Genomic DNA, 27,845 nt, shown 5'->3' with positions numbered 1-27,845 from the left:
TTAGAAAAGAATGTTTTCTGAAAGGTTTCCTTTTTCCTGCCTGATCATGTGAATGAATGAATAACTTTAATATAAACCAAAGTACTGGAACTGCCGGGCCAAGGGCCTCAAAATGAACGGAGTGTATGCCAAATGTTCATTAACACAAATGGAAATTTCCAATGAGAAGAATGTAAAAATAACTAACTTTGATGTAAACTTTTTATTTATTTAGCAAACTTTTTTGAAAACACAAATTAAAAACGAAAGCAAAACTGAAACAAAGGGTGTTTTTTAATGTAACAGGCTTAGGACAGCTGAATAACTGTACATGTTGATAATTCCACACTTTCTTTCTCCATTTAGATTTTCTTCACAGAGATTTCCTTACAGGGTTTTTATTTGCAGGGTTTTGAGAGGAAGAGAGAAAATCGCTCAAAAGGTCCATAATCTGAATCTGGCGTGGAGGGCAAGCATTATCCTGTTAGAAAGAATAATCATTAAAAACTCCATATTGTCTGAAATGAATCCTTTATGTTTTATCCCCTGGTTGCCCTGATTAAACTTATTAAATCTAATTACCGTAAGTGGTCATGACAAAGCAAGTGCTCACTTTTCTTTTTTACTGTGGTGCTAATAGCCTAAGGGGCATGTATACATTAGCGGCTTAAAACGCAGCCTCCCCACTCCACACCTTTTAAGTCTCATGTTACATTGCTGTCCACACACAATTACCTGATTACCTGATTTGCTTTCTTATGCCTGCAATCACCCCTCTGATTCCTATTCAATGAAACCATCGTCTGCACGCCTGCTGCCATCTGCTGATGTAAAAAAAAAATGTATACATGTTGGCTTAAACCTTTTTAATCGGCTGGGAGCTGGTTTTGCAGGAAAGCGCCTCCAAGCCACAGCATTTCTCAAGAAACTGCAGGATGCAAGTGGATTGGGTCCAACACCATGGGGGAAGCATTGCTCTTGCATATGTAGACCATAAGTTCGAACATGCAATAACTGTACTGAGAAATGTCGCAATAATTACCGCCTGCAATCATTTCCTCTTGCTGTAGTGTAGCTCAGTGCTTGTTTACATCCTGTGAGTTACAGATTCGTAAATTAATTGTCAGCAAGGAAAGGCTGCAATCCTTTGCCCAGGAAGAGCTAGTCCCATTTGAGCGTAGTCCGAGTCAACAGGATAGGATCGGCTTCAAGTTAGAAATGTTGCAAAGGCGCGTTGACTTAAGTGATGGGTGCACATGTACTCGGCAGCAAACCCCGTGGAGCTCCGTAGAGCTTACTTCTGAGTAACTGTATAGAAGGGTTCGGCCTGCACTACTAGCCTAAGAAAGCAAGCTTCCTCGGAAATACCGTAAGTCGCACAGGATTCAAGGTGGGTTTGCTCAGGGTCGCGGGTTGGAGACCCAGGTTGGGCAAAAAGATTCCTGCTTTTCAGCGGGTGCATTCCAACTCTACAATTCTGTGATTCTTTGACAGGGTTGCACCTGCGCATACTTGCGCGGGGAAATGCCCCATTTTGCTCAGAAATGTTGCTCTGCATAAAAAATTCCCCCAGCAACATAACGAGGCAGGCTCTCTCTCTCTCTCTCTCTCTCTCTCTCTCTCTCTCTCTCTGTCCTCTTCCGCGTCAGCTGATGGGCACGTGTCACGTGATTCTGATTGTTGGTAAAACCCCTTTGGGCAAAGTCCTTTCCCCCCCTAGTGTTCCTCTGATTCTTTCTTATCCGTCTGTGTTGGTGTCTCTCCCTTTGCAAACTAGCTTCGTGGGAGGGGGCGAGTGGGGAGCAATGACAGAAGTGAAGAGAGAGAAATTTGGGGAATGGCAGCTTGGCGGAGGGGCTGTGGAAAAATTCCTGCTCAGATCCAGCACGGTAAAAGTGGAAATTATCTCCTTGGGCTGCATAATCACCGCGTTGGAGACTAAAGACAAAGATGGAAAATTCTCAGATATTGTTCTAGGCTTTGATCATTTGGAAGGTGGGTTTGAATTAACTTTCTTGAAAGTTTATTCCACAGAAGAAACCTGAGGCAGAATATGTTTCCAGTGCAACCTCTGATTTATTTTATTGAAACCCACCCAGCTTTGGTGGTGCTGTAATATAAGTAGCCCTGTACATCCAAGCTGAAAAACGTTCAAGCTTCATCACTGCTTTTTAGTACCATAGTTTTGCAATGGAGCATAAAAGAACAAGTAAAGCTTTTAAGTCGCAAATAACTACCCCCCCCCAATGATATTGAGAACTGTACATTAGTTTGATAAAAGTGCTGGGCATTTTAACTCGGGGGGGGGGGGTAAACTACAGTTTCTGGGGTTGTTTGCAGAAAGCCACGTGCTTTAAATGTAGGATGCATTACCTGGAGAGAAAAAAGCAGAAGCTGTGAAACAAACAAATGTTAACTCAGAAGTTAAACGGTTCAGTGGAGCTTACTTCCAAGGAAGTACAGTGGTACCTCGGGTTACATACGCTTCAGGTTACAGACTCCGCTAACCTAGAAATAGTGCTTCAGGTTAAGAACTTTGCTTCAGGATGAGAAGAGAAATTGTGCTCCGGCGGCGCGGCAGTAGCAGGAGGCCCCATTAGCTAAAGTGGTGCTTCAGGTTAAGAACAGTTTCAGGTTAAGAACTGACCTCTGGAATGAATTAAGTACTTAACCTGAGGTACCACTATATGTTCATTTGATTGCAGTATTATAAGTGGTGTACACAAAATTCGTTTCCTAATGCTCCCCCTTTTTTGACCTGCAGTTTTGTGAGGGTGGGGGGAGGAAGCAGCAGGGGAAAGGGTTGGGAACCACTGTTTCCCCATTCCAGTTTCTTCCCCACCCCCCGGGGGGGGGGGAATGGGTGTTTGCACATTTACAGCTAAACAGATATGCAATATCTTCCATCCCAGCCAAAGTGCCTAGATTACAGGCATATTTCATTTTTTAAAACAAATATGGATAATTATATTTACAGATTTAAGCCTGCTTTTAACAGGCAAACGTTGAAATCTGGAGTGTATCACATTGCAGCCCACAGGATTAAATGCTGCTTCAACCCTAAAGGAATAAATAAGTCCATGCATCTAGAAAAGTAGAAGGGACTCTGAAGGGATTCAGTCTTGTGTTCTTCCTGACATTCTAACTTTCCTTGTGGAGGGAGCTTTTTGGATAAGTCACCCACTACCACAGAGCCTAGGACTTGCCGATCAGAAGGTCAGTGGTTCGAATCCCCGCTATGGGGTGAGCTCCCGTTGCTTGGTCCCTGCTCCTGCCCACCTAGCAGTTTGAAAGCACGTCAAAGTACAAGTAGATAAATAGGTACCGCTCCAGCGTGAAGGTAAACGGTGTTTCCGTGCGCTGCTCTGGTTCGCCAGAAGCGGCTTAGTCATGCTGGCCACATGACCTGGAAGCTGTACGCCGGCTCCCTCAGCCAATAAAGCGAGATGAGCGCCGCAACCCCAGAGTCGGCCGTGACTGGACCTAATGCTCAGGGGTCCCTTTACCTTTACAACTGAAGTGGTATAGCACAGTCAGAGGTTTACCACCTGTCCCTTGAAATAATTCCTGCTGTTGGCGCCCAAGTACTGCACATTTGGTTGCCAAAATATACACAAAGAGGTGCCTGTGTGTGTAGAATTCTGTGCGACCCTTTGCATATGTTCTGCTGAACAAACAGGCATTGAGGGTGGGGCCAGTAGGGTGTACAGTATGTGGGGCAGAGCCAGTGGGCATGATCCCACTATTTCTCTCTATCTGCAGGGAATGGAGAAGACACTGCTGCATGAACCATTAGGTTGACAGATACACTGGAAGTCAGGCATTTAATGTTGCCGGTCCCATGCTGTGGAACATGCGCCCATCAGAGATTCAGCAGCCAACCTCCATTTTGACATTGAGGGTGCTGAGAACTGTTAGGAGACCCCTGTTTTCCTCCCAGAGCTACAGTTCCCAGGGTGGTTTAACAATCAATCCATCTTCACATGAAGCTCTGGGAATCGTAGCTCTGGGACAGGAATATGGGGGGGTCTTCTAACCACTCTCAGCATCCATAACAAACTATAGCTCCCACAGTTCTTTGGGGGAACCATTAATGTTTGAACTGCTGTCACATTGCTTTAAATGTGTTGTTGTGAATGTGGCCTTATCCTAACCTTCCTTTCCAGAATTGCCGTGTGAGGGGAAAACAACTTGCAGGTGTCCCTGGAGGAAGGGCCAGAGTTTACAATTTGTCTGCCTTTGACTTCCAATTGTCCTTCTAAGCATGTACATAAATCAGAGGTTGAAATTTATTCAGGGGTCAGGATAACTGACTGAATAATGAACAGGTTCCCAGGCATGAGATAATAAAACTGATCTGCAAGTAGACTTCCATACAAGTAGAAACATAGCTGTAGAGAAGAGTATGAATATCTGTCAGTCGTCCCTGGTTCTCAGAACTGCCACCATTCCTCCTGCCCCCCTCAGTTACCAATCAGCATTTTTCATGTTCTTCTTCAGAGATCAGATAATCTAAGGGTTGAGTGCTTCCACTGTTACATAACCTTGACTAGCTGCTGCTGAATGCTTTAGATCAGAGGTTTTCAACCCTTTTGAGTCCACGGCTCCCTTAACCGACTACACTCTTTCTTCAGCACCCCTGTGGGGCTCAGGAGCCCAGCTATGTCCCCCCTTGCCTGCAGAGCTGGCAGCCTCTCACCCTTTTCATACACCCTCCCTTGTGGAGTGTGTCCTCAGCCTCCTCTCCTCTCCCCTCTCCTTGGAAGTCGTCTGGGCAGCTGCTGCTGTCCCTGGTCACTGAGCTGACCCCACCCCCATGCAAAGAGAGTTGTCTCCTACAGAGCTTATAGCCAGGGCTGCTGCAATAAACAGCTGTGCAAGCCTTTGGATAGCAGAGACGTGAGAGGGCATCAGAGTGGGGCGGGAAGGAAAGAGGGACAGAGGCCAGTGTTGCCCGTGGCACCCCTGACCATCATTCAAGGCACCCCAGGGCAGAGAACCACTGCTTTAGACCAGGGGTCAGCAAAGTTTTCAGACCTTGTGGGGGGCCGGACTGTATTTTTTTTTGGGGGGGGGGAATGAACGAATTCCTATGCTCCACAAATAACCCAGAGATGCATTTTAAATAAAAGCACACATTCTGCTCATGTGAAAACACCAGGCCAGCCCCACAAATAACCCAGAGATGCATTTTAAATAAAAGCACACATTCTACTCGTGGAAAAACATGCTGATTCCTGGACCGTCCGCGGGTCGAATTGAGAAGGCAATTGGGCCAGATCCGGCCCCCGGGCCTTAGTTTGCCTACCCATGGCTTTAGACATTAAGTCTGTGGGAAGCTGGGTGCAGAAATAAACACTGGTTACCTTTCCTCCAGCAATCCATTATTTTATAGCTGCTTCTAGATTCTGTGGGCTTGGAGACTGTGTATTGGCTTCTGCATTCCCGCCCCCCCGCCCCCCGCCACCAACTGAAATGAAGCAGTGCTCCTTTGTTCCTCTTGACCCTGCCAGTGGGTGGATGACTTTGCTTTAAGGTTAATTAGTCTTTATGCTCGGTTTTGTTTCTGTTCAGTTGTTCCATGATCTGTAGAGCAGAGCTTTCAGTCAGTTTTTTATCCCCACACAATGCTGCATAGATCACTACTGATTCCTTTCTCTCTCCCCTGCCCCCATGAAATAGTGTACAGTCATACCTTGGGTTAAATATGCTTCAGGTTGAGTGTTTTCAGATTATGCTCTGTGGCGACGCGTTACTTCCGGGTTTTGCCACTCATGCATGCACAGGCACTCAAAATGACATCACACGCATGTGCAGAAGTGGCGAAATGCGACATGCACAGACGCACAATACGTGTTATGTTCTACTCAGGATATGAACGGGGCTCCGGAACAAATCCCGTTCGCATCCAGAGGTACCACTGTACCTCGGGTTACAGATGCTTCAGGTTGTGTGTTTATGGGTTGCGCACTGCGCTGAACCCAGAAGTACCGGAATGGGTTACTTCCGGGTTTTGGCACTCACGCATGTGCAGAAGCACTGAATCACGACCCACGCGTGCACAGACTCGGCGCTGTGGGTTGTGAACGTGCCTCCCGCACGGATCACGTTCACAACCCGAGCGTCCACTGTATTGCTGTCATCTGTTGTCAAGCAAGCCAGGGGAGAAAGCGCACTGAAGAGGGGACACCCTGATCTTCCTGCAGGAGACCTTTCAGCAACAGAACCCCAAATTCAGGCTGTTAAAAGGCACAAGGCTTGGGGAGCAATCGTATGCTCCCTGAGTGCAACCAAACTCTCCCCACTTCTTCCCAGCAACTGAGTTCCAGAGGCATGCCACCTGCAGCAGTGTGGAACTTAGCCGGCATGACCACACAGCCTCACAGACTTCCAGTTCTTACTAATTTTAATTAAGATGGGAGGAGCTGTGTCAGATATGGCTGTGTTTCTTCCATTGGAGTGAATGGATATGATATGCCTTCACTTGGTGGAGTTTGGGGCCCTCCTTTCCTAAGGGATTACTGGATGAAGGAAGATTTGGTCAGGGGTACAGTTAACTGCCCCTCCTTTAAAAATAGAATAAATGAAAGCTCTAGCTAGCTTCCAATGTTGAGCATTGAAATGTATTGACCTTATAAATCTAAGGCTGCTGTACATGTTCTTTTATTGGCCAGGGTACACCAACAAGCACCCCTACTTTGGAGCTGTCGTTGGACGGGTTGCTAATAGAATTGCCAGAGGGAAATTTACAGTGGAAGGAGTCGAGTATCAATTAGCCATCAACAACGGACCCAACAGTCTGCATGGAGGAAAGAAAGGTTTCGATAAGGTAAATGTGTTTATGCTCAAGTGAATAACAATGTCAGTACAGTGGTACCTCAGGTTAAGTACTTAATTCGTTCTGGAGGTCCGTTCTTAACCTGAAACTGTTCTTAACCTGAAGCACCACTTTAGCTAATGGGGCCTCCTGCTGCTGCTGTGCTGCCAGAGCATGATTTCTGTTCTCATCCTGAAGCAAAGTTCTTAACCCGAGGTACTATTTCTGGGTTAGCAGAGTCTGTAACCTGAAGCGTATGTAACCTGAAGCGTATGTAACCCGAGGTACCACTGTACAGTGGAACCTCGGTTCCCGAACCCCTCCCATGTACGTTTTGGCTCCCGAACACAGAAAACCAGGAAGGAAATACTTCTGTTCTCGAACATTTTTTTGAACCCGAACGTGCAACACTGCGTCCACTGAGTGCAAAAAGCTCTTGCACCAATCAGAAGCTGTGCCTCAGTTTTTGAACATTTCGGAAGCCCAAACGGGCTTCCGGAACGGAATTAAATTGAGAATCAAGGCTCGACTGTATTTATTATCAGGGCATGGTGACATATTCAGGTAAGGTGAGAACATTAAGTTGCTGGATAAAAACAAAGATCTGTCTAGACTGGCATTCTCTTCTCTTAGTGGCCAACCAGAGTCAGAGCATACGACGTAAGCATATCCGGCACTGTGGTGCAAAGCTCCCTCTGGTGCCCCTCCCCCCCCCCATTTCTCAGAGGTTTTTTTAGGGAGGATGGCACTGCCGGCAGGGCTGGAGGAGGCGGGCAGTGGCTGGAGGGCAGCTCCTCCGGCGGCGAAGAGGCGGAAACTGGACATGGTGCCTCCCGGCTCAGCTGGCCACTTCGTGCCACAGTGGCCACAGCAGACGGAGGCTCTGGACACTGCGCTGCTTTGGTGCAGCATGGTGGAGGTGGGCGAGGGCGGCGAGCTGATGCCAGGATACACCGTGTCCAGCCTCTGCCTCTTCCCTGGCGCCCTCCAGAACTTGGCGCCCTGGCACCCCGCACTCTAGCCTCTATGGGTAAGACGGCCCTGACCAGAGACTTATGGGAAGTTCACTTCAGCGTGCAGAAACTTCTGTGAACTCCCAATTATTTCCTTTCTTCCTCTGAAGTGAGGCTTGGACCTTTCTCAGAGTCTTCCTGAAAAGAGAAGACTCTGAGAAAGGATCCTCCTTTACTGATGTTAAAAGACTGCTGTGATCGTAACCGGAATGGAAGAGGGAAAGAGTCACTCCCAAAGAAAGGCAAAAACTGGGCAAGTTATAGCACACTTTAGCGCTGCGATGGGGAACCTGTGACCCTCCAGATGTTGTTGAACTCCAACTCCCATCAGCCCCAGGCCAGCAAGACCAATGGTCAGGCAGAGAATCAGAGTTGGAAGGGACCACTAGCGTGATGGGAGCAGTTAGTAGTCTAACAATATCTCCAGGGCCACAGATTCCTCATTCATAAATAGCAGGATTAGTATACAGAATAGTAATTATATCTGAACAGAAAAATATCAAAGAGAAGTAATGAAATCAACATGTGAGTTTTTCTGTTTGACCAATTTGAGGCTAGATGTCTTGTCTGCGGTAACTATTTCCTGTGTAATTTGAGACTGTTCTGATGAGGAGACCCAGCATTGGCCTGAGCTCTGCAGGAAGCAAAGCTATAGATATAGATATGCTTCTAAACTCAGTGGTGGTTTTAGCTTTTTATAGAACTATGGCTGGCTGACATAAGGATCCACCCAATTTGTTTGCAATAACACTGATGACGGTGATCATATCTCTTTGATGTTTCCAGGCACAGGTTTTGCTTCCTTCTTCACACTTGGTTTGGTTGCTTAATTATCTTTGCTTGTTTTATTTATTCCAGTTCCAGTCAAAGCTTTCTAATCTTTTAAAACAGATATGAGTATCATTAATTTGGGGTGCATGGGGTGTTAGGGGAGGGGTAGTACCTCTGGTGGTCTCAAGTCCTTGGAGAGTTAAGGACTTCCCCCAACATGCAAAAACAGGCTCTGGCAGACTGAGCAGATGAGACCAAGAGTGGGTTCAGAGGTCAAGAAGACTGTTTCTGGAAGAAGACGCCTTCACCCCGGTATGGCTCCCCTTTATCACATACACAGCCCAACAAGACAATGTCAATAATCCACCAACAGCATACAAATCAATATGGCTAACCTGATCCAAAACACCCACCCACCCCACTCACACCCTAGGCCAACCCCAACCTCTCTCACCACCAATGGAACACAAGTGAACAGCACAAGCAACGCTGACACCAAACCCTACATACATTAAACAAAATAGAAACATCTATTGTCTCCATTGTCTCTCAAGACAGTTGGATGCCAGCAACAAAAATAATTAATTTGGGCTGGCGTATGTCCGACATAACTGGGATTTCAAATGTGGAATTGATGTCTGGGGGGAATTTCCAAAAGGTGGCGCTTTGTCTTGGATCTTCAGTCAAGAACTCATGTTTTTGTAAAAAAGAAAGAAAAGTTCAACAACTTTCTGGTTTTCTTAAAAAGAGCTCAACCATTATGGTAGTTTCCTTTAAAAAAAAAAAAAAAGCTCAACTTTCCGGTTGTCCTGGTTTTCTGAAATATGACAACCCTAAATGAAAACAGATTGCCTAATGAAAGCATATAACTTAGGAATCTGCCTTACAGTGAGACAGATAACAGGTCCTCCTAACTCAGTACTGTTGACACTGACTGGGAGTGGCTCCCCAGGGTTTCAGACAAGACTCCTTGAGATGCCAGGAGATTGAACCTGCAGCCTTCTATGTGCAGGGCAGATGTTCTACCACTGAGCTGTCATCCTTCCTTTTAAGAACAAACTTAAGAATAGATCTTTGGCTGCTTCAGTACATGGACACATTTTCCTAATCATTTTCTCCCACCTGTGTTCCCATCTCTGATGGACACCAACCGGCCAGAATTACAACCTTACAGAAGAAGAAGAAGAAGAAGAGTTTGGATTTGATGTCCTGCTTTATCACTACCCTAAGGAGTCTCAAAGCGGCTAACATTCTCCTTTCCCTTCCTCCCCCACAACAAACACTCTGGGAGGTGAGTGGGGCTGAGAGACTTCAGAGAAGTGTGACTAGCCCAAGGTCACCCAGCAGCTGCATGTAGAGGAGCGGGGAATCAAACCCAGTTCACCAGATTACGAGTCCACCACTCTTAACCACTACACCATAATGGGTTTGAGCTGTGAAGATCCTTTATGCTAACTGTGCTGTAGTGTTGCCTTATTTCTGTGGCCCGCTCTGTGTTGACATCGTGGTGGAACAGTTAGATTTTTGTAATAGACTGCCCATTCATGCCTCCAGTTAACCAGCACAGGAAACACATGCTTTTGTTTGGAATAATCCTTTCCTAGGTGCTGAGGCTTAAGAAATTTTACAGCAGCCTTCAACAACCTGGTGTGCACCAGCTGCTTTGGGCTATAAAAGGTAAAGGGACCCCTGACCATTAGGTCCAGTCGTGGCTGACTGTGGGGTTGCGGCGCTCATCTCGCTTTATTGGCCGAAGGAGCCGCGTACAGCTTCCAGGTCATGTGGCCAGCATGACTAAGCCACTTCTGACGAACCAGAGCAGTGGACGGAAACGCCGTTTACCTTCCCGCCGGAGCAGTACCTATTTATCTACTTGCACTTTGATGTGCTTTCGAACTGCTAGGTTAGCAGGAGCAGGGACCGAGCAACGGGAGCTCACCCCGTCGCAGGGATTTGAACTGCTGACCTTCTGATCGGCAAGCCCTAGGCTCTGTGGTTTAACCCACAGTGCCACCTGTGTCCCTACTTTGGCCTATAATCCTTATCATATGCTGGCTGGAGGTGTTGAGAGTTGTAGTCCAAAACATATGGAAGGCACAAGTTTGAGGAAGGCTGTTTTATGTATGAATCACCGTCTCTCACCAAGCTTACTATATAGTGTGTATTACATGTGTGTATATCTTCCTATATACATAAAAATGTAAGGCTATCATCATGCTGCAGTCCCAATGGCAGCATGACAACAGAACAGCAGGCAAGCAAGCAGACAACATGGGTGACCAGTTGCCCAGGTGAGCTGTTTAACAGAGGGAGGGTGGGAAGCACTTCAAAGTTCATTTAAATTAGTGTTTCTCCAGCTTGGGTCTCCAGCTGTTTTTTGGACTACAGCTCCCATCATCCCTAGCTAGCAAGACCAGTGGTCAGGGATGATGGGAATTGTAGTCTGAAAACAACTGAAAGCCCAAGCTTGGGAAAAACCGATTTAAATATTTTGAATCCTGGAAGTGATCCATGGTTGTCATGTGTAATCTTTTGGCACACATACTCATCCAGGTACATCAGTCTAGTAGCTGGACTCTAGCCAATGTGATTTAAAAAAAAATACCATTAATGAAATTGTATTGCAGGCCATCTGGGAACCTGAAGTGCTGCCAGATGGCGTACGGTTTTTCAGAGTAAGTCCAGATGGTGAAGAGGGATATCCTGGTGAGCTGAAAGTCTGGGTGACGTATACTCTCAAGGATGGGGAGCTAACAATCAGCTACAGAGCTCAAAGCAGTAAGACCACGCCAGTCAATCTGACAAACCATGCGTACTTCAATCTTGCAGGCCAGGTAAGGCAGCTCTGTTTGGCTCTTCTATTCTGGAACATCCTATAGAACAGGATTCGGCGGGAACCTGTGTTCCTTCAGATGATGTTGGACTACAACTCCCATAATCCCCGCTAATTGGTCATGCTGCCTGGGGACTGATGGGAATTGGAGCCCAATGACATCTGGAGCCCCACACGTTTCCACTTCTGCTACAAAAGTGTCCAAAGGGTTATTAGTTCTTTTCTTGCCTGATATAATCCCTTCTTGCCAAGTCGGTTGTACATATCTAAGTAATGGAACAGGGTGAGAGGCTTCAGTCCCCTGAACTTTGGGCTCCCCTGAACAACAAGGAGGAACGTTTGGGAGAAGGCACCCCATTATTTATTTTATTTAAGACCGTTTCTGTACTACTTAGTTTAGGGCGTGTCATTTTAGGGGGCAAAACTTAATTTTTGCAAATTTATTCAGTGAGAGGTCTTAAAAATATGCTATTGCATGTGAAGAATTAAAATCTGATATTATTGTTGTGCTTGTATAACATTTAGCTGGGTAAATCTATATTTGGTGAACAAGCACATAAACTGTTTTCGGAAAATCAAAGAATTTTAATTTTAGGTTCTGAGTTGTCAGGTAATGTTAAGTAATAAATAATAATAATAACTTTTAGTGAAATTGCATAGTGATCATTAAAAATGACTGCCATGTACTTGCCGACTTGGCAAGAAGGGATTATATCACTTGATCACTATGCAATTTCACCCCCTTCATGGATCACTGCCTTGCCGTGGCAAAGGGGCTTGAATAACTCAGAGAAGCTATGAACTATGCCAAGCAGGGCACCCAAGATGAACAGGTCATAATGGAGAGTTTGGACCAAACGTGATCCACCTGGAGCAGGAACCGGCAAGCCACTCCAGTATCCCTGCCAAGAAAACTCCATGGACAAAGACAACAGGCATATAAAAGTTAAGACGCTGGAAGATGAGCCCCTCAGGTCGGAAGGCGTCCAACATGCTACTGGGGAAGAGCGGAGGACAAGTACAAGTAGATCCAGAGCTGATGAAGCGGCTGGGCCAAAGCTGAAAGGACGCTCAGTTGTGGATATGCCTGGAAGCAAAAGGAAAGTCCAATGCTGTAAAGAAAAATATTGCATAGGAACCTGGAATGTAAGAACCATGAACCTGGGTAAGTTGGATGTGGTCAAAAATGAGATGGCAAGAATAAATATTGACATTCTGGGCATCAGTGAACTAAAATGGACAGGAATGGGTGAATTCAGTTCGGATGACCATCATATCTACTACCGTGGGCAAGAAACCCGCAAAAGAAATGGAGTGGCCCTCATAGTCAACAAAAGAGTGGCGAAAGCTGTACTGGGATGCAATCTCAAAAATGATGGAATGATCTCGATACGAATCCAAGGCAGACCTTTTAACATCACAGTAATCCAAGTTTATGCACCAACTACTGGTGCTGAAAAAACTGAAATGGACCAATTCTATGAAGACTTACAACACCTTATAGAAATGACACCAAAGAATAATGTTCTTCTCATTATATGGGGATTGGAATGCTAAAGTAGGGAATCAAGAGATAAAAGGAACAACTGGCAAGTTTGGCCTTGAAGATCAAAACGAAGCAGGGCAAAGGCTAATAGAGTTCTGTCAAGAGAACAAGCTGGTCATCACAAACACTCTTTTCCAACAACACAAGAGACGACTCTACACATGGACATCACCAGATGGGCAGCATTGAAATCAGATTGATTATATTCTCTGCAGCCAAAGATGGAGAAGCTCCATACAGTCAGCAAAAACAAGACCTGGAGCTGACTGTGGCTCAGATCATCAGCTGTTTATAGCAAAATTCAAGCTTAAACTGAAGAAAGTAGGAAAAACCACTGGGCCGGTAAGATACAATCTAAGTCAAATCCCTTATGAATACACAGTGGAAGTGAGGAACAGGTTTAAGGATTTAGATTTGGTGGACAGAGTGCCTGAAGAACTATGGATGGAGGCTCGCAACATTATACAGGAGGCAGCAACAAAAACCATCCCAATGAAAAGGAAATGCAAGAAAGCAAAGTGGCTGTCCAACGAGGCCTTACAAATAGCGGGGGAGAGAAGGCAAGCAAAATGCGAGGGAGATGGAGAAAGATACAGGAAATTGAATGCAGATTTCCAAAAAATAGCAAGGAGAAACAAGAAGGCCTTCTTAAACGAGCAATGCAAAGAAATAGAGGAAAACAACAGAATGGGAAGAACCAGAGATCTGTTCAAGAAAATTGGAGATCTGAAAGGAACATTTCGTTCAAAGATTACCATAATAAAGGACAAAAGCGGCAAGGACCTAACAGAAGCAGAAGACATCAAGAAGAGGTGGCAACAATACACAGAGGAATTATACCAGAAAGATATGGATGGCTTGTATACCCCAGGTAGTGTGGTTGCTGACCTTGAGCCAGACATCCTGGAGAGTGAAGTCAAATGGGCCTTAGAAAGCACTGCAAATAACAAGGCCAGTAGAAGTGATGGTATCCCAGCTGAACTATTTAAAATTTTAAAAGATGATGCTGTTAAGGTGCTACACTCAATATGCCAGCAAGTTTGGAAAACTCAGCAGTGGCCATAGGATTGGAGAAGATCAGTCTACATCCCAATCCCAAAGAAGGGCAGTGCTAAAGAATGCTCCAACTATCGCACAATTGCACTCATTTCACACGCTAGCAAGGTTATGCTTAAAATTCTACAAAGAAGGCTCAAGCATTATGTGGACCGAGAACTCCCAGAAGTGCAAGCTGGATTTCGAAGGGGCAGAGGAACCAGAGACCAAATTGCAAACATGCGCTGGATTATGGAGAAAGCTAGAGAGTTCCAGAAAGACATCTACTTCTGCTTCATTGACTATGCAAAAGCCTTTGACTGTGTCGACCACAGCAAACTATGGCAAGTTCTTAAAGAAATGGGAGTGCCTGATCACCTCATCTGTCTCCTGAGAAATCTCTATGTGGGACAAGAAGCTACAGTTAGAACTGGATATGGAACAACTGATTGGTTCAAAATTGGGAAAGGAGTACGACAAGGCTGTATTTTGTCTCCCTGCTTATTTAACTTATATGCAGAATTCATCATGCGAAAGGCTGGGCTGGATGAATCCCTAGCCGGAATTAAAATTGCCGGAAGAAATATCAACAACCTCAGATATGCAGATGACACAACCTTGATGGCAGAAAGTGAGGAGGAATTAAAGAACCTTTTATTGAGGGTGAAAGAAGAGAGTGCAAAATATGGTCTGAAGCTCAACATCAAAAAACGAAGACCATGGCCACTGGTCCCATCACCTCCTGGCAAATAGAAGGGGAAGAAATGGAGGCAGTAAGAGATTTTACTTTATTGGGCTCCATGATCACTGCAGATGGTGACAGCAGCCACGAAATTAAGAGACGCCTGCTTCTTGGGAGAAAAGCGATGACAAACCTAGACAGCATCTTAAAAAGTCAAGACATCACCTTGCCAACAAAGGTCCATATAGTAAAAGCTATGGTTTTCCCAGTAGTGATGCATGGAAGTGAGAGCTGGACTATAAAGAAGGCTGATCACCGAAGAATTGATGCTTTTGAATTATGGTGCTGGAGGAGACTCTTGAGAGTCCCATGGACTGCAAGAAGATAAAACGTATCCATTCTTAAATAAATCAGCCCTGAGTGCTCACTGGAAGGACAGATCGTGAAGCTGAGGCTCCAATACTTTGGCCACCTCATGAGAAGAGAAGACTCCCTGGAAAAGACCCTGATGTTGGGAAAGATGGAGGGCACAAGGAGAAGGGGACGACAGAGGATGAAATGGATGGATAGTGTCTTCGAAGCTACCAGCATGAGTTTGACCAAACTGCGGGAGGCAGTGGAAGACAGAAGTGCCTGGCGTGCTCTGGTCCATGGGGTCACGAAGAGTCGGACTTGACTAAACGACTAAACAACAAATGCAATTTCACACACATTTTACTTAGCAAGCAAAACTAAATTATATTCTTCCGGAGGCGGCGCGAACGGTAATGGCTGCCCTCTTCTAACCAGGAGAGGGAAGCTCCGTGGAAACGGGTCGTCCGCTATGGCGAAGCGGAGACCCACACCGGAAAACCGCAGGCGGCAGAATCCTGCGGTCCTGGGACCCGGCGGGCGCCAGGAGCTGCCCCCAAAACGTTGAAGGAACCCCGTAAGGGGCTCCGGATCGCGGAGGGGGTAGCGGCGCTGAGGGTCGCTCTGCAGTCAACGGAGCGAAGCCGCGAAGCTGTTGCCGGTGAGCGCTGACCTTTCTTCCTGGTATCTACGTTTCGGAAAGCAACAATCCGTGAGTAATAAGGACTTTCAAAAATTTTAAAGTTTTAAAAAGCGACGGAATTTGGCTGAAAGCGGATTGACGAAAAAAAGGAAGTCCGTCTTCCGCTGCTACTGAACTTCAAAGCAAAGAGCAGGAGGAGTGGAGGCAGAGAGTGAACTTTTAACCTAATGGATCTGAGCACCCACTGAACCTCCTTTGAAGCAGAATAGGACTGTAAGCATTGGATTTTGCATTTCTAATTTGGACTGTGACATCTTCTTCTATTGGAATTACAACTTAAGTTAAAAACCCAGGTGCTGGAACTGCCTGAGTAACTGTAGCAGTCAGCCTGCAGATTTGGATACTTTGCATTTAAACTTGGAAACAATCTGAGGGGGTTTGGAATTGCTACTTTGAGGCATCATTTGGAATACCAGCAAGCACTATTTGAGACATTGTGTTTATTTAATACCAACTCTGCTAAAATTTACTATTTGAAGGTTCCTGGACATTAATTTTGATTTTGATTTTATGAACTTTATTGGAATTGATCTCTTCCCGAAAGACTTTTTAAGCTCCCCCTAGAGGTTTTGGAATTTACAGCAGTGGCATTGTTTTACTTTCTCTTTCCTGGCCTCCCGTTTGACTGTTACCATCTGGGCCGTCTCTTTCCCATGGGAAACAACTCAGCCTGACCTTGACTTTTAGATAACTTTGGAATGAGTGGTGCAAGAAAAAAGGAGCCTAAAGAAAAGGAGCCCAAAGAAAAGGAATATAGAGTAAGAACTAGACAAACAACCTTAGCCACAGCCTTACAGCCACGTAGATCGTCTGTGCCTATTTTACTTTCTGAGGAAGAAGCTGCATCCCTGCCAAGAGCAGGAGAAGGAGAAACTGAGGAATTACAATTGGAAGATATGGCCTCTGGAACAACTGTTTCTATCTTAGAGAAAATCTATGAAAAATTGGAATCTTTGGATAAGAGAGTTGAATCCTTGGATAAAAAAGCTGATGAGCAAACATTTAAAATCGACCAAAACACAGAATGTCTAAATAGATTAACTGGACAAGTGGCAAAGAATGCACAAGCAATTGGAGAATTGAAGGAGGCTACAGGTGAAAATCGGAAATTGGCTGAAGATACCAGCCAAAGACTTGGAAAGCTAGAAAAAGAGGTGAGACCACTCAGTAAACAAGTAGGAGAACACCAGACCTACCTTTCTATGATTGAATTACGGAACAGGGAGACTAATTTAAGGATAAGGTCAGTCCCAGAAGAGGAAGAAGACAACTTAGCTGAGTTCTTGACCAAAATATTTTCCAAGTTCTGGAACTTAGAAGAAAAAGACTTTAAAATTGTATCAGCTTTCAGGCTTGGAAGACTTACAAAGAAGACTTACAGAGACTGTTTGATAACGTTGAGATCAAAGGAGGAAAGGGACAAGATTCTGGGCCTGCATTACGGAAAGTCACTGGTCATTTTGGACAAAAGAATTGAAATTTACAAGGACATTCCTAAACAACTTTTGCATCTTAGATCTGAGTATTTGGAACTAGCAAGACTGCTGAGGAGCAACTCAATCATCTTCAGGTGGGACTTTCCTCAAGGACTATCTTTTACTTTCAGAGGGAAGAAGATTAAAATTAGAACATTGGAAGATAGAGATAAATTTCTAAACGTGTACGGAGAGGACCTTCAAAAAGGACTTGAATTACCCTCAGGGCCTGGAGCACCAAAGGCACCGGCACCCTTGGATTCTGAAGACCCAGCGAACAAGGTACCACCCCCAGAAAAATAACCAGATTTATTCAGGATGTCTCTGCAACTGTTGAGTTGGAACATAAATGGCTGTAATATTCCGGAAAAAAGGAGGAAAATTTTTCATATATTAAAAAAGGAACAATTGGACATTATTTGCCTACAAGAAACACATGTGACTAGGCTCCATAGAAAAGTGTTAATAAACAAAAGACTTGGTCAGGAATTTATATCCTCAGACACAGTAAAGAAGAGAGGCGTGGTGATTTATGCAAAAGAGAGCCTGTCACCTAAATTTCTATTTAAAGATGAACATGGAAGAATTTTGGCAATCGAAATACAACATCAAGGAGAGAAGATTCTGCTATTAGGAATTTATGCACCAAATGAAGGAAAATCGGAATTTTATAAGAAGTTGCATGAGACTATGCTGGAGTATCTGGACTATAACAACATCATTATGATGGGAGACATGAATGGAGTCGTATCAACTTACATGGATAAGTCACAAAGCCAAAATGTTATGAAAGATGGCAGACTACCAAAGACCTTTTTTGAAATGACAGACAATATGGACTGGATTGACATTTGGAGAACGAAGAACCCCTTGGGAAAAGAAGGAACATTCTTCTCTGAAGCCCAGCTGAATTGGACAAGAATCGACCAAATATGGATAACTAGAGGTCTGGCACCCAAGGTCAGGAAAGTGGAAATCTGCCCAAAGACCTGCTCCGACCATAATGCACTGAAAATGGACATGACACTATTACCAACCGGTTCCTTTAGATGGAAGATGAATGACAATTTGTTTAGAGATCAGGAGATTATTAAGAAGGCCCAAAAAGTTTTGAAGGACTATTTTGAGATAAACATGAGCACTACGGTGGAAAAAAGAATTATTTGGGACGCAAGCAAGGCTGTGATGAGGGGGTTCTTGATACAACAGAATGCTGTAAAAAAAAGAACACAAAATGAGAGGAAAGACAAGATCTTGGAGAAAATTAAAGAGTTAGAGAAGAAGTTAAGATCGAATCCAAAGTCACAGCCGATTCTGAGAGAAATTAAACTCCATCAGGCACAATATTCTAAACTGATGAACCAGGAAATAGAATGGAAGATCAAACTAATGAAACAAAAAACTTTTGAATCAGCAAATAAATGTGGGAAACTGCTGGCTTGGCAGTTGAAGAAGAGACAAAAGTTAAATGTAGTCACAAATTTGGAAATTGAAGGAAGAAACATTCAGAACCCCGTGGAGATTAGAAAGTGTTTTCAGAAATATTTCAAAAAATTATATACTCAAGGGCCGCAGGATGAGGCTGAGATTAAACAATTTTTGGAAAAAAATGGACTTAAAAAACTTTCACAAGAAAATAGATTACTCCTGAACAGCAAAATAACACGACAAGAGATTGAACAAGCCATTCAGAACATGAAATTGGGCAAATCTCCAGGGCCAGACGGCCTGACCTCCAAGTATTATAAGACATTAAAAGATTATTTGATACAACCATTGATGGAGGTCAGTAACGAAATTATGGAGGGAAAGAAGGCGCCGGAATCGTGGAAGGAAGCTTTCATCACATTGATACCAAAATCGGAAATTGAGAAGACACAACTCAAGAACTATCATCCCATCTCCCTTTTAAATGTGGATTACAAAATATTCGCAGATATTTTGGCAAGCAGACTTAAAAGAGTTTTAAATGAAGTAATTCATAAAGACCAGGCAGGCTTTCTCCCAGGTAGACATATGTTTGCCAACACAAGGAACATCATTGACATTCTGGAACTTTTGCAAACAAACATAAACACAAAAGCAGTGTTAATTTTTATAGATGTGGAGAAGGCCTTTGATAATATCTCTTGGAAATTTATGAAGGGAAATTTAAAAGAAATGGGAGTGGGACGGGGTTTTGAGAATGGGATTGATGCAATATACTCAGAACAGAAGGCAAAATTGATAGTTAACAATGTGGTTACAGAAGAGTTTAAAATTGAAAAAGGAACACGACAAGGCTGCCCGATTTCCCCTCTATTATTTATTTCGGTCCTGGAGGTGCTCTTGAATAGGATTAGAGGGGACCGGTTGGTGCAAGGGATTCAGGTCGGAGCGAAACAATATAAACTTAAAGCTTTTGCAGATGACCTAGTCTTGACTTTGCAGGAGCCAGAATCTAGTACAAAAAGAGTATTACAACTGATTCAAGACTTTGGTCGGGTGGCGGGATTCAAACTAAATAAACAGAAAACCAAGGTGTTGGGGAAAAACTTGACAGATACAGAGTCAGAACGGTTTCAGAGAGAAACAGAACTAACTGTGGTTAAAAAAGTAAAGTACCTAGGGGTAAACATAACAGCAAAAAATCTGAGTCTATTTAAGGATAATTATGAAAAATGTTGGTCTGAAATTAAGAGAGACTTGGACAGTTGGACAAAATTGAAGCTTTCTTTGTTAGGCCGAATTGCTGCTATTAAGATGAATGTATTGCCAAAGATGTTGTTTTTGTTTCAAACATTGCAAATTGTGGACAAGACGGAGTGTTTCCGGAAGTGGCAGAGAGATATCTCTAAATTTGTCTGGCAGGGCAAAAAGCCCAGAATTAAGTTTAAGATATTAACTGATGCGAAAGAAAGAGGGGGCTTCGCCCTGCCAGACTTAAAACTGTACTATGAAGCCGCAGCTTTCTGCTGGCTAAAAGACTGGCTACTTCTTGAAGACACTGATGTGTTGGACTTGGAAGGTTTTAACAATGCTTTTGGCTGGCATGCATACTTATGGTATGACAAAGTCAAGATCAATAAGGCCTTTAAGAACCATATTGTCAGGAAAGCAGTATTTAATGTCTGGACAAAATACAAAGACTTATTGGAAAACAAAACTCCGAGGTGGCTGTCCCCTCTGGAAGCCAAGGCCCGAAAAAGACCCAATATGGAGGCCAAATGGCCAAAATATTGGGAAATATTAGAAAAAGACGGTGAGAACTGGAAATTGCAGAGTTTGGAGAAAATGGAGGGTAAAGTGCGAGACTGGTTACATTACGCCCAGATTAAAGAAGTTTTTAAAAATGACAAAAAAACTAGGGTTCCAGGTGGAGAAATCGAAGTTGGAGACAGAATTGTTAGAACCAAAGACTAAGGTACTATCAAGAATGTATAACTTGCTGTTAAAATGGAACACACAAGACGAAATGGTTAAATCTGCTATAATAAAGTGGGCACAGGATATTGGGCATAACATTATGTTTGAGGACTGAGAAAGGTTGTGGACCACTGGGCTGAACTTCACTGCATGTAATGCTTTGAAGGAAAATGTAATGAAAATGATATACAGATGGTACATGACCCCAGTTAAACTTGCCAAAATATACCATTCGTCTGATAATAAATGTTGGAAATGTAAAGAAAATGAAGGAACATTCTTTCACCTCTGGTGGACTTGCCCTAAAGTGAAGGCCTTCTGGGAAATGATATATAATGAGTTGAAAAAGGTATTTAAGTATACCTTCACTAAGAAACCAGAGGCCTTCCTCCTGGGTATTGTCAGCCAGAAGGTGTTAAAGAAGGACCGAACATTTTTTATGTATGCAACAACAGCAGCAAGGATACTCATTGCCAAGAATTGGAAGATTCAAGATCTACCCACACTGGAAGAATGGCAGATGCAGCTGATAGACTATATGCAACTGGCAGAGATGACCGGCAGAATCCGAGACCTGGGAGAAGAAAGGATTGAAGAAGATTGGAAGAAATTTAAAATTTACTTACAAAAATATTGTAATTTGATTGAATGTTAAGAAGGATGCTTGATCATAAATAATTGGCCACCACTAAACTAGATTGGAATTAGATGATAAGTGAGATTAAAAGACAAACCCTTTGGGAGAACTATTAGATTATATTTAAACGAGTGGATATAAGATTGTAAACAAGATGATAATTTGCTTGGAAAAACTTTTTAACAATGTAAGTGGGAGCAGGAGATGTGAGGAAGTCCAAACAAGTTATGAAATTTTGTGTGTGATATAAGCAATGTTGTTTGTTACTTATGCTTTTCTCTTATAAAAATCTTAATAAATATTTATATATAAAAAAACAAAATTAATATAATTTAATCAAAATATATTTGAATCCCCATGTCATGTTACAACCTTTTAGCACCCCTCATTTTTGGAATATCTCAGCAGTGTATGGCAACTATACTTTACTTTTTACACTATTCAGCCTTTAGGGAGCATTCATTCTGATTTGTTTGTGTGTTGTTTACACATCTTCCCGTTTGTCACGTGTTCATTCCACTTTGCAATGCATTTCCCTGTCTTTGTCAAAATCACAAATTTTGTTTTAAAAAATAAAAGGGGATTTGTTGCACTAGGGGAACAGAAGATTTTAATCCACTTTAAATGCACAAACCTAAACTTCCACTACATATTTGAATCCTACAAAATATGGAGAGTTTGGAGCACTCAGAATGTCTGCTCCAAATTCCAGGCAGCCATACCTTTTCCCAGGATACTCCATTGCTTCCTCCCCCATGTATATGCTTCTTGTGAGTCTGGGTTGTTACTGTTGGAGACCAAATGCCGGAACAATGGATCTTGGTCTTCATTGACATTTGGCCTTGATTCAGTAAAGTGATTATTGTGATTCGGAGGTACCTACAACTCTGTGTTTACAACAAAGGTGGTGTAAAATTCCGTCTTTCTATTTTCTAATATAACAGAGGTTTTTTCCTCTCTTCATATTTCAGGGATCCCCCAATATCTACGACCATGAATTTACTATACAGGCAGATTCTTACCTGCCAGTGGATGAAACCCAGATCCCCACAGGTTGGTTGATTTTTAAGATGAATGCTGTTGATCTACAGATGTTATCTAGGGAGCTGTCGTGGCCAACTGTGCAGAACTGGCCACAGTGTAGGGTGCTAGCCCTGAGTTCAAATCTGTGGTCAATCAACTTGCTTTTCTAAAACTGGAACAATGCCATAAAAACACAAGGTGGGTGGTCACTGTGAAAACAGGACTCTGAATTATATGGGCCGCTAACCTAACCCAGCAGTGCACTGCTTATGTTCTAGATGGAGGTTAAATCTTAATTTGACATTGAAAGGGGGGGAAGTTTACTTAGGGAAACACAGAACATGGCATGTGACACTCACAGCTGTCCAATCCCCACCCGTCATATCTACTGCCTAAGGCAGCTGCCTCACTCTGCCTAATGGTAGGACAGTGGTCCAGGATTGGCATTTGGAGAGCTACAGGCTCCCCATACTTGGTTTAAGTGGGAAAGGTGGCAATGTCCTTTCAGACCACCTGTGGTTTGGGAATCCCACACTAAATTGTTCTGTGTGGTTTGCTTGCTGTGGTGGACTTTTTGGTGTTTCCAGATGTCCGTCTTGGTTCTGTCCACATTTTTAAGAGTTGCTGTGGAAGATTGCTAAATGTCTGTAGTTTCTTTGCCTTTCTTTGTCCTTTCTCCATTAGGAGAAATTGCTTCAGTGCAGGATACAGGTTTTGATCTGAGAAAGCCAGTGGAGTTTGGAAAACACCTGCAGAAGGTTCAGCTCGGAGGATTTGACCACAATTTTTGCCTGAAGCAGACAAAAGAAACATGCTTCTGTGCGAGGTACAGGTTTGGTTTGTCACCTTTGTTTGACAGCATATTGACCAAAACATTGTGTTTCATGCTCTTCCTTCTCCCAGTTTATTTAAAAGTATTTATACACTGCTGTTCATAAAATATATCATAGGGCTTTACAGATTTAAAATAAAGCAATAGAAACATCGAAACATTTAATTAAAACCATACCCCACAAAAGGCAACAAAATCACTGTAAAACATGGAAAGCAGTCCTGTTTCAGTTTTCAAAGGTCAACTGGGATAACTTCACCAATTAGAAGAAAGCAGGCAGATACCTGATATCACCCTCCATAGCATTCGGGCTGCTACAGAAAATGCTCTGGTCTTGTTTAAGGTTGATTTTAATATATAGTATAGATTGCTTGTGTAATTGATTTACATACTTGCAAATTGCTTAGAAGCCTATTTTGGCAACAAACAGTAAATAAATTAATAAATGACAAGGATTGAAAGTATAGACATCCATGGATGTGATTTAGACAAATCAATTACATAATTACAATGATGTCCTCCAAGTTCCATTCTGTAAGACGACCAAAAGTGTACAATGTGGAGGAAAGTGTGTGATTTATATAATTTACACTTCCATACCTTCCCACCCGGGATTTGGGGGAAGTGTTAACAGTAAGCTACAGTATTTTGCTTTGAACCATGCTCAGGTTTTCACAGATCTCTTGCGAATTTCACTTGTGGAAGGCTGGTATTGCAGGATGCTCTTAATCCACCTTGTGAACTACGATAACACATAAGTAACTTGAGCCAGCACAGCTAGTGAGCTTTGGCAACATGATGCTCACCCTGCCTGGACCCACTGAAGTGGCTAAATGTGACTTTCGATATGGCACGGATGTGATCCAAGGCCACAGTCTGTTCTCTCTGGCTACAACTTGATCAGGGAGATAAGTATTTTGTTGCCTCTTGGAATTATGTGATGCATTATCATGTATTTATGGAAAGAGAGACAGCTAAAAGGCAAATGCATCTTAGTATGTGACCAAGTGACTTCTTTTAAAATTTGCACAGCCCCTTCCTTGCACCCAAGTGCTGTTTCCCATGCCTCTATCTATTATTAAGAGCTGCTGGCTACCACTACACATAACTAAATGCAGAGTACCAAAAGCCTACAGACTCCTAGAAATTTAATTAACAGATGACTTTCTTTTTACAGAGCCCACCATCCCCCTAGTGGCAGAATGATAGAGGTTTATACAACTCAGCCCGGGATTCAATTTTACACTGGGAATTTCTTAGATGGCACTCTAAAGGGAAAAGGAGGCTGTGTGTATCCCAAGCATTCTGGCTTCTGCCTGGAAACACAGAACTGGCCAAATGCAGTGAACCAGGTACATTCTTAAGTTTTATATGACCACGGGGCCACACAGAATAGAAGCTACACAAAACTGTCTTAGGGCTCAGCTTCAATGGTTTATTGCAGATTTCATTTTGAGGATGCTCAGAAGAACATAGAAATCAGTAATGGGTGGATCTGCATAAGCACTGAAATCACATGGTACAGCTATTCTGTGATTATCTCATTTCTGACTGCAGGTAGATCACATTTTGCTATGCAGAGCAAGGCTGCTTTTCTGTGCATAGGAAGTTTTTTTAGATCAATAAACAAAACATTAAAGTAGGTGATCCCTTGCCACTCTAAAATGGCACAGCTCCTTGCAATTTCTCTGCATTCTCAAGACTTAACAGTGCATTCCTAGGCATAACTGCTCACAGTATAAATTTACACTCAGTTAAGTATGTACATGATTGCAAGCTCAAAAACCAAAAGTTGATTAGTAAAATGTGAACCAATTCAAGAATACTATGTATGTGTGTAGAAAGCTTGTGGTTACATGCCAAAGGTAGATCAGGTTCTGCTAGTATATATGAATGATTTGCAGTAGATTGGCAAGGATTTGACTCCCAATTTTGTAATGGTTTGTTCTAAATGCAATAAAACAAAACCCTAGATGCAAGCAATTTTTCTTCTATAAGTGCACAAATGTTGAGTTTTATTTTTTATTCTTACAGCCTAATTTCCCAGATAGCCTGCTGCACCCAGGAGAGGAATACAAGACCACAACTTGCTTCAAGTTCTCTGTAGCTTAAGCAAAGACCAAGATTTTTTGTAGCAATCTGTAACAAGTTAGTTTTCAAAGATTCTAGACTGTTCGTTTTAGGATCAAATGTGTCTTCATGTACTCAAGAAGTCTACTTGACACCATCCTGCATAGACTTAAGATTTTATACAGGCAACCTTCTTTCTCTCTCACCGCCCCCTTGAGAGCTTACTGGTTCAAAGGCAGGTGGAAATAGAAGAAATAAATCATGTTAAAATGTAAATTCACTTCAAGATACTATTGCTAAGGATGTTGGCACAGTTCTTCCCCACCCCAATTTCTTAGCAATGGTAAAGGTATTACATTTGCATTGGGTCTAAAATAAACTCTAAATGCAAGAGCTGTGAAGAGTTGTTTAAAAGCTTGTATTGGTTTGGAATTCAGTAATGTTGCAAGGATTAATGAGAATGCAAATGAAGTGCTTTGAATCATTAACAAATAGACAAGTGGCAATGGCAATGGAATGTTAACTGCTGCTGTTCAGTACAGACAACATGTCCTTTCTGGGTTCTCTATTCCACTACAGGACAAACAGCAGTGGCTACTGAACATATTGTCCTCAGTGAGCTGTACTGAAGATCCTGCTCCCATTTTCTTCTGCATACCTAAAAGTATCTCTAAACATGCCTATATTGCTGGTTTCTCAGAAGCCATTTGTGATGCTAAATAGGCTTAATTCAGTACCTACGTTTGCTGTTAGTATGTTGGCAGGGTGCTTCCCATTAAGCTTCCAGGTAACTGATGGGAAACCCATCAGCCAGCAAGGCTGTTACCTCTTTTCTACATGCATGGTACTATTTAGGCTACATAAAAACTGGAGACTTATTATATACAGGTGGGGCCCTGCTGTAGATTCCTGGCACGCACCTGAAGAGTGGGGGGGGGGCGACTCCCTGCTTCAATGCAAGTCTGTCTTCATGTGCAAACTTTTTAAACATTTCAAAGTGAAACCAGTGTGCATTAAGCTTCTGCATCTAATGGAGTGCTTGATTTGGCATGGGAAGAAGGAACTTCAGTAGACTGACCTTTGCTGCAACTTAAAGAGGTATGGGGGATTTTTGAACAGGAATCTGTTCAATGTGACCTGCAGTATTAATAGATGACATTGCATGATGGCTGCATGCTATTCCCAGCACAACCATCTTTGTGTAGTTCTCAGCACAACTGAATGTAGGAACAGCCAGCTATCTCACCTTTGGCCCAACCCCTAATGAACATCACAGACAGGCTTATGATAAATCATAGCCTGTCATAAGCCACTCTCTCACCCACAGCCCTTTCTGTACTCATACAGGGACAAAGGTGTTTTGTTCTGTTCTTTAAGGTAAGAACACTAAACAGGAAGAGTTATAAAGGTCCTTATCTATTGTTATGTCTCCCCCCACTACAAAACATCTGCGCCCCTGTCCAAACTCTGAGAAAGTATTTTGTTCTGGCATTGAGAATACAGATTTGTCTGTCAACTGCTGCTTGCCTTTTGGCTGAAAATAAAAACATCAACACAAGCATTTTGGCTTGCCAGGTAGAACCATTCTTCCCGCTGCTCCCTGTGTGTTCTCCTGACCCTTGAGGGGGGACTCACTCTTTCAGGCCTGCACCTGCAGAGCTCCTGCTGGTGGGACAGGTTAGTTGAATCCTGCCCACTGGGTTGTATTCAACTTAGTCCTATTCATAGGATCATTAATTTCAGAGTTTACTAAGTCAGTCCTGTCTCATGAGTTTACTCAGAGTAGGAAAATTTACTAGAAAATGGGTTGTATTTAAGGATGGTGTTTGGTACTGCACTAGGCAACTAACACTTTTAATTGATCTTATAAACTTTGCCCACTTTGATTTTTAGATTATTATTATTCCAAAATTCTAAACTCAGTGAAAATAGTATGTAACAAACTATCTTCTGTGCAGGAAATATTCAGACAATCAATTCAAGGTTAGTAGAGTATACATCACTGAAACAACCTAAATCAGCAAGATTATACAGATTTTTTTTGTAAAATAGCTTACAGTAATTCAAAATTGAGATCACAAGGATTGCCAATTGTGAAAGTGAGCATGCAACTTTCTTGATTAGAAAATGTTAAGCATTTTTATTTATCAGAAACAGCATATTCATTTAGTATCATAAATATAGCCATGTCAAGAGTTTAAAACAAAAACTGAAGTTATTCATCTAACTAATGGGTATTGTTTCAGCCCTTTCTCACTCAAGTCCCATCTATGTGTTCTGTCATAGAAGTTAAGCAGATGTTACTCTCTGTTCAACCTTAGGTTTAGTATGTTATATTTAGCCATGAATTTTAGATTAGAAGCTAATTTATGCAATACTGGCATTGTAGTTAAGCAGCATGGCATTTCCAGATGAGACATGTATGTTTGATAAAGGTGTAAGATTGAAGTTTGTTTTCAGCATCTTCCTTTGCCATTTTGATTCTGCTCAATTACAGCTCAATTTTGCCCTGCTAAGGAAGCTAAAATGCAATTTATGCTGTCAGTGAAGATAAACAGTCCTCAAACTAGCTTCCTGATTTCATTAAGGAAGAAAGAATGAGTGAACTGAGTAAGTGAACCAGGGAGCCTAGCAGTATGAGATAGAAACTACTTTCACAAGATCAGATTCTGC

General features: G+C 42.8%; 1 protein-coding gene across 2 annotated transcripts; it reads left to right on the top strand.

Moving 5' to 3' along the window:
• Positions 1 to 1,635: 1,635 nt before the first annotated feature.
• GALM (galactose mutarotase) lies at positions 1,636 to 27,739 on the top strand. Of its 2 annotated transcripts, XR_014562769.1 has the most exons (8): positions 1,636 to 1,974; positions 6,654 to 6,808; positions 11,208 to 11,414; positions 22,219 to 22,300; positions 22,955 to 23,096; positions 24,280 to 24,454; positions 25,137 to 25,913; positions 25,953 to 27,739. XR_014562769.1 is itself a non-coding variant. In XM_083733665.1 (7 exons), the coding sequence occupies exons 1-7, from the start codon at positions 1,785 to 1,787 to the stop codon at positions 25,212 to 25,214; spliced, it is 1,029 nt and encodes a 342-aa protein (XP_083589791.1). In that variant the 5' UTR covers positions 1,636 to 1,784; the 3' UTR covers positions 25,215 to 27,739. The 2 variants fall into 2 exon arrangements, 1 of the variants encoding a protein (XP_083589791.1); XM_083733665.1 differs by having other exon boundaries at positions 25,137 to 27,739.
• The last annotated feature ends 106 nt before the right edge of the window (positions 27,740 to 27,845 follow it).

The sequence above is a fragment of the Podarcis gaigeae genome, assembly GCF_964106915.1.
Source record: "Podarcis gaigeae genome assembly, chromosome: 3".
Lineage (NCBI taxonomy): Eukaryota > Metazoa > Chordata > Lepidosauria > Squamata > Lacertidae > Podarcis > Podarcis gaigeae.
Note: the sequence above shows the minus strand (reverse complement) of the source record. Positions and strands in the feature narration are given on the sequence as shown.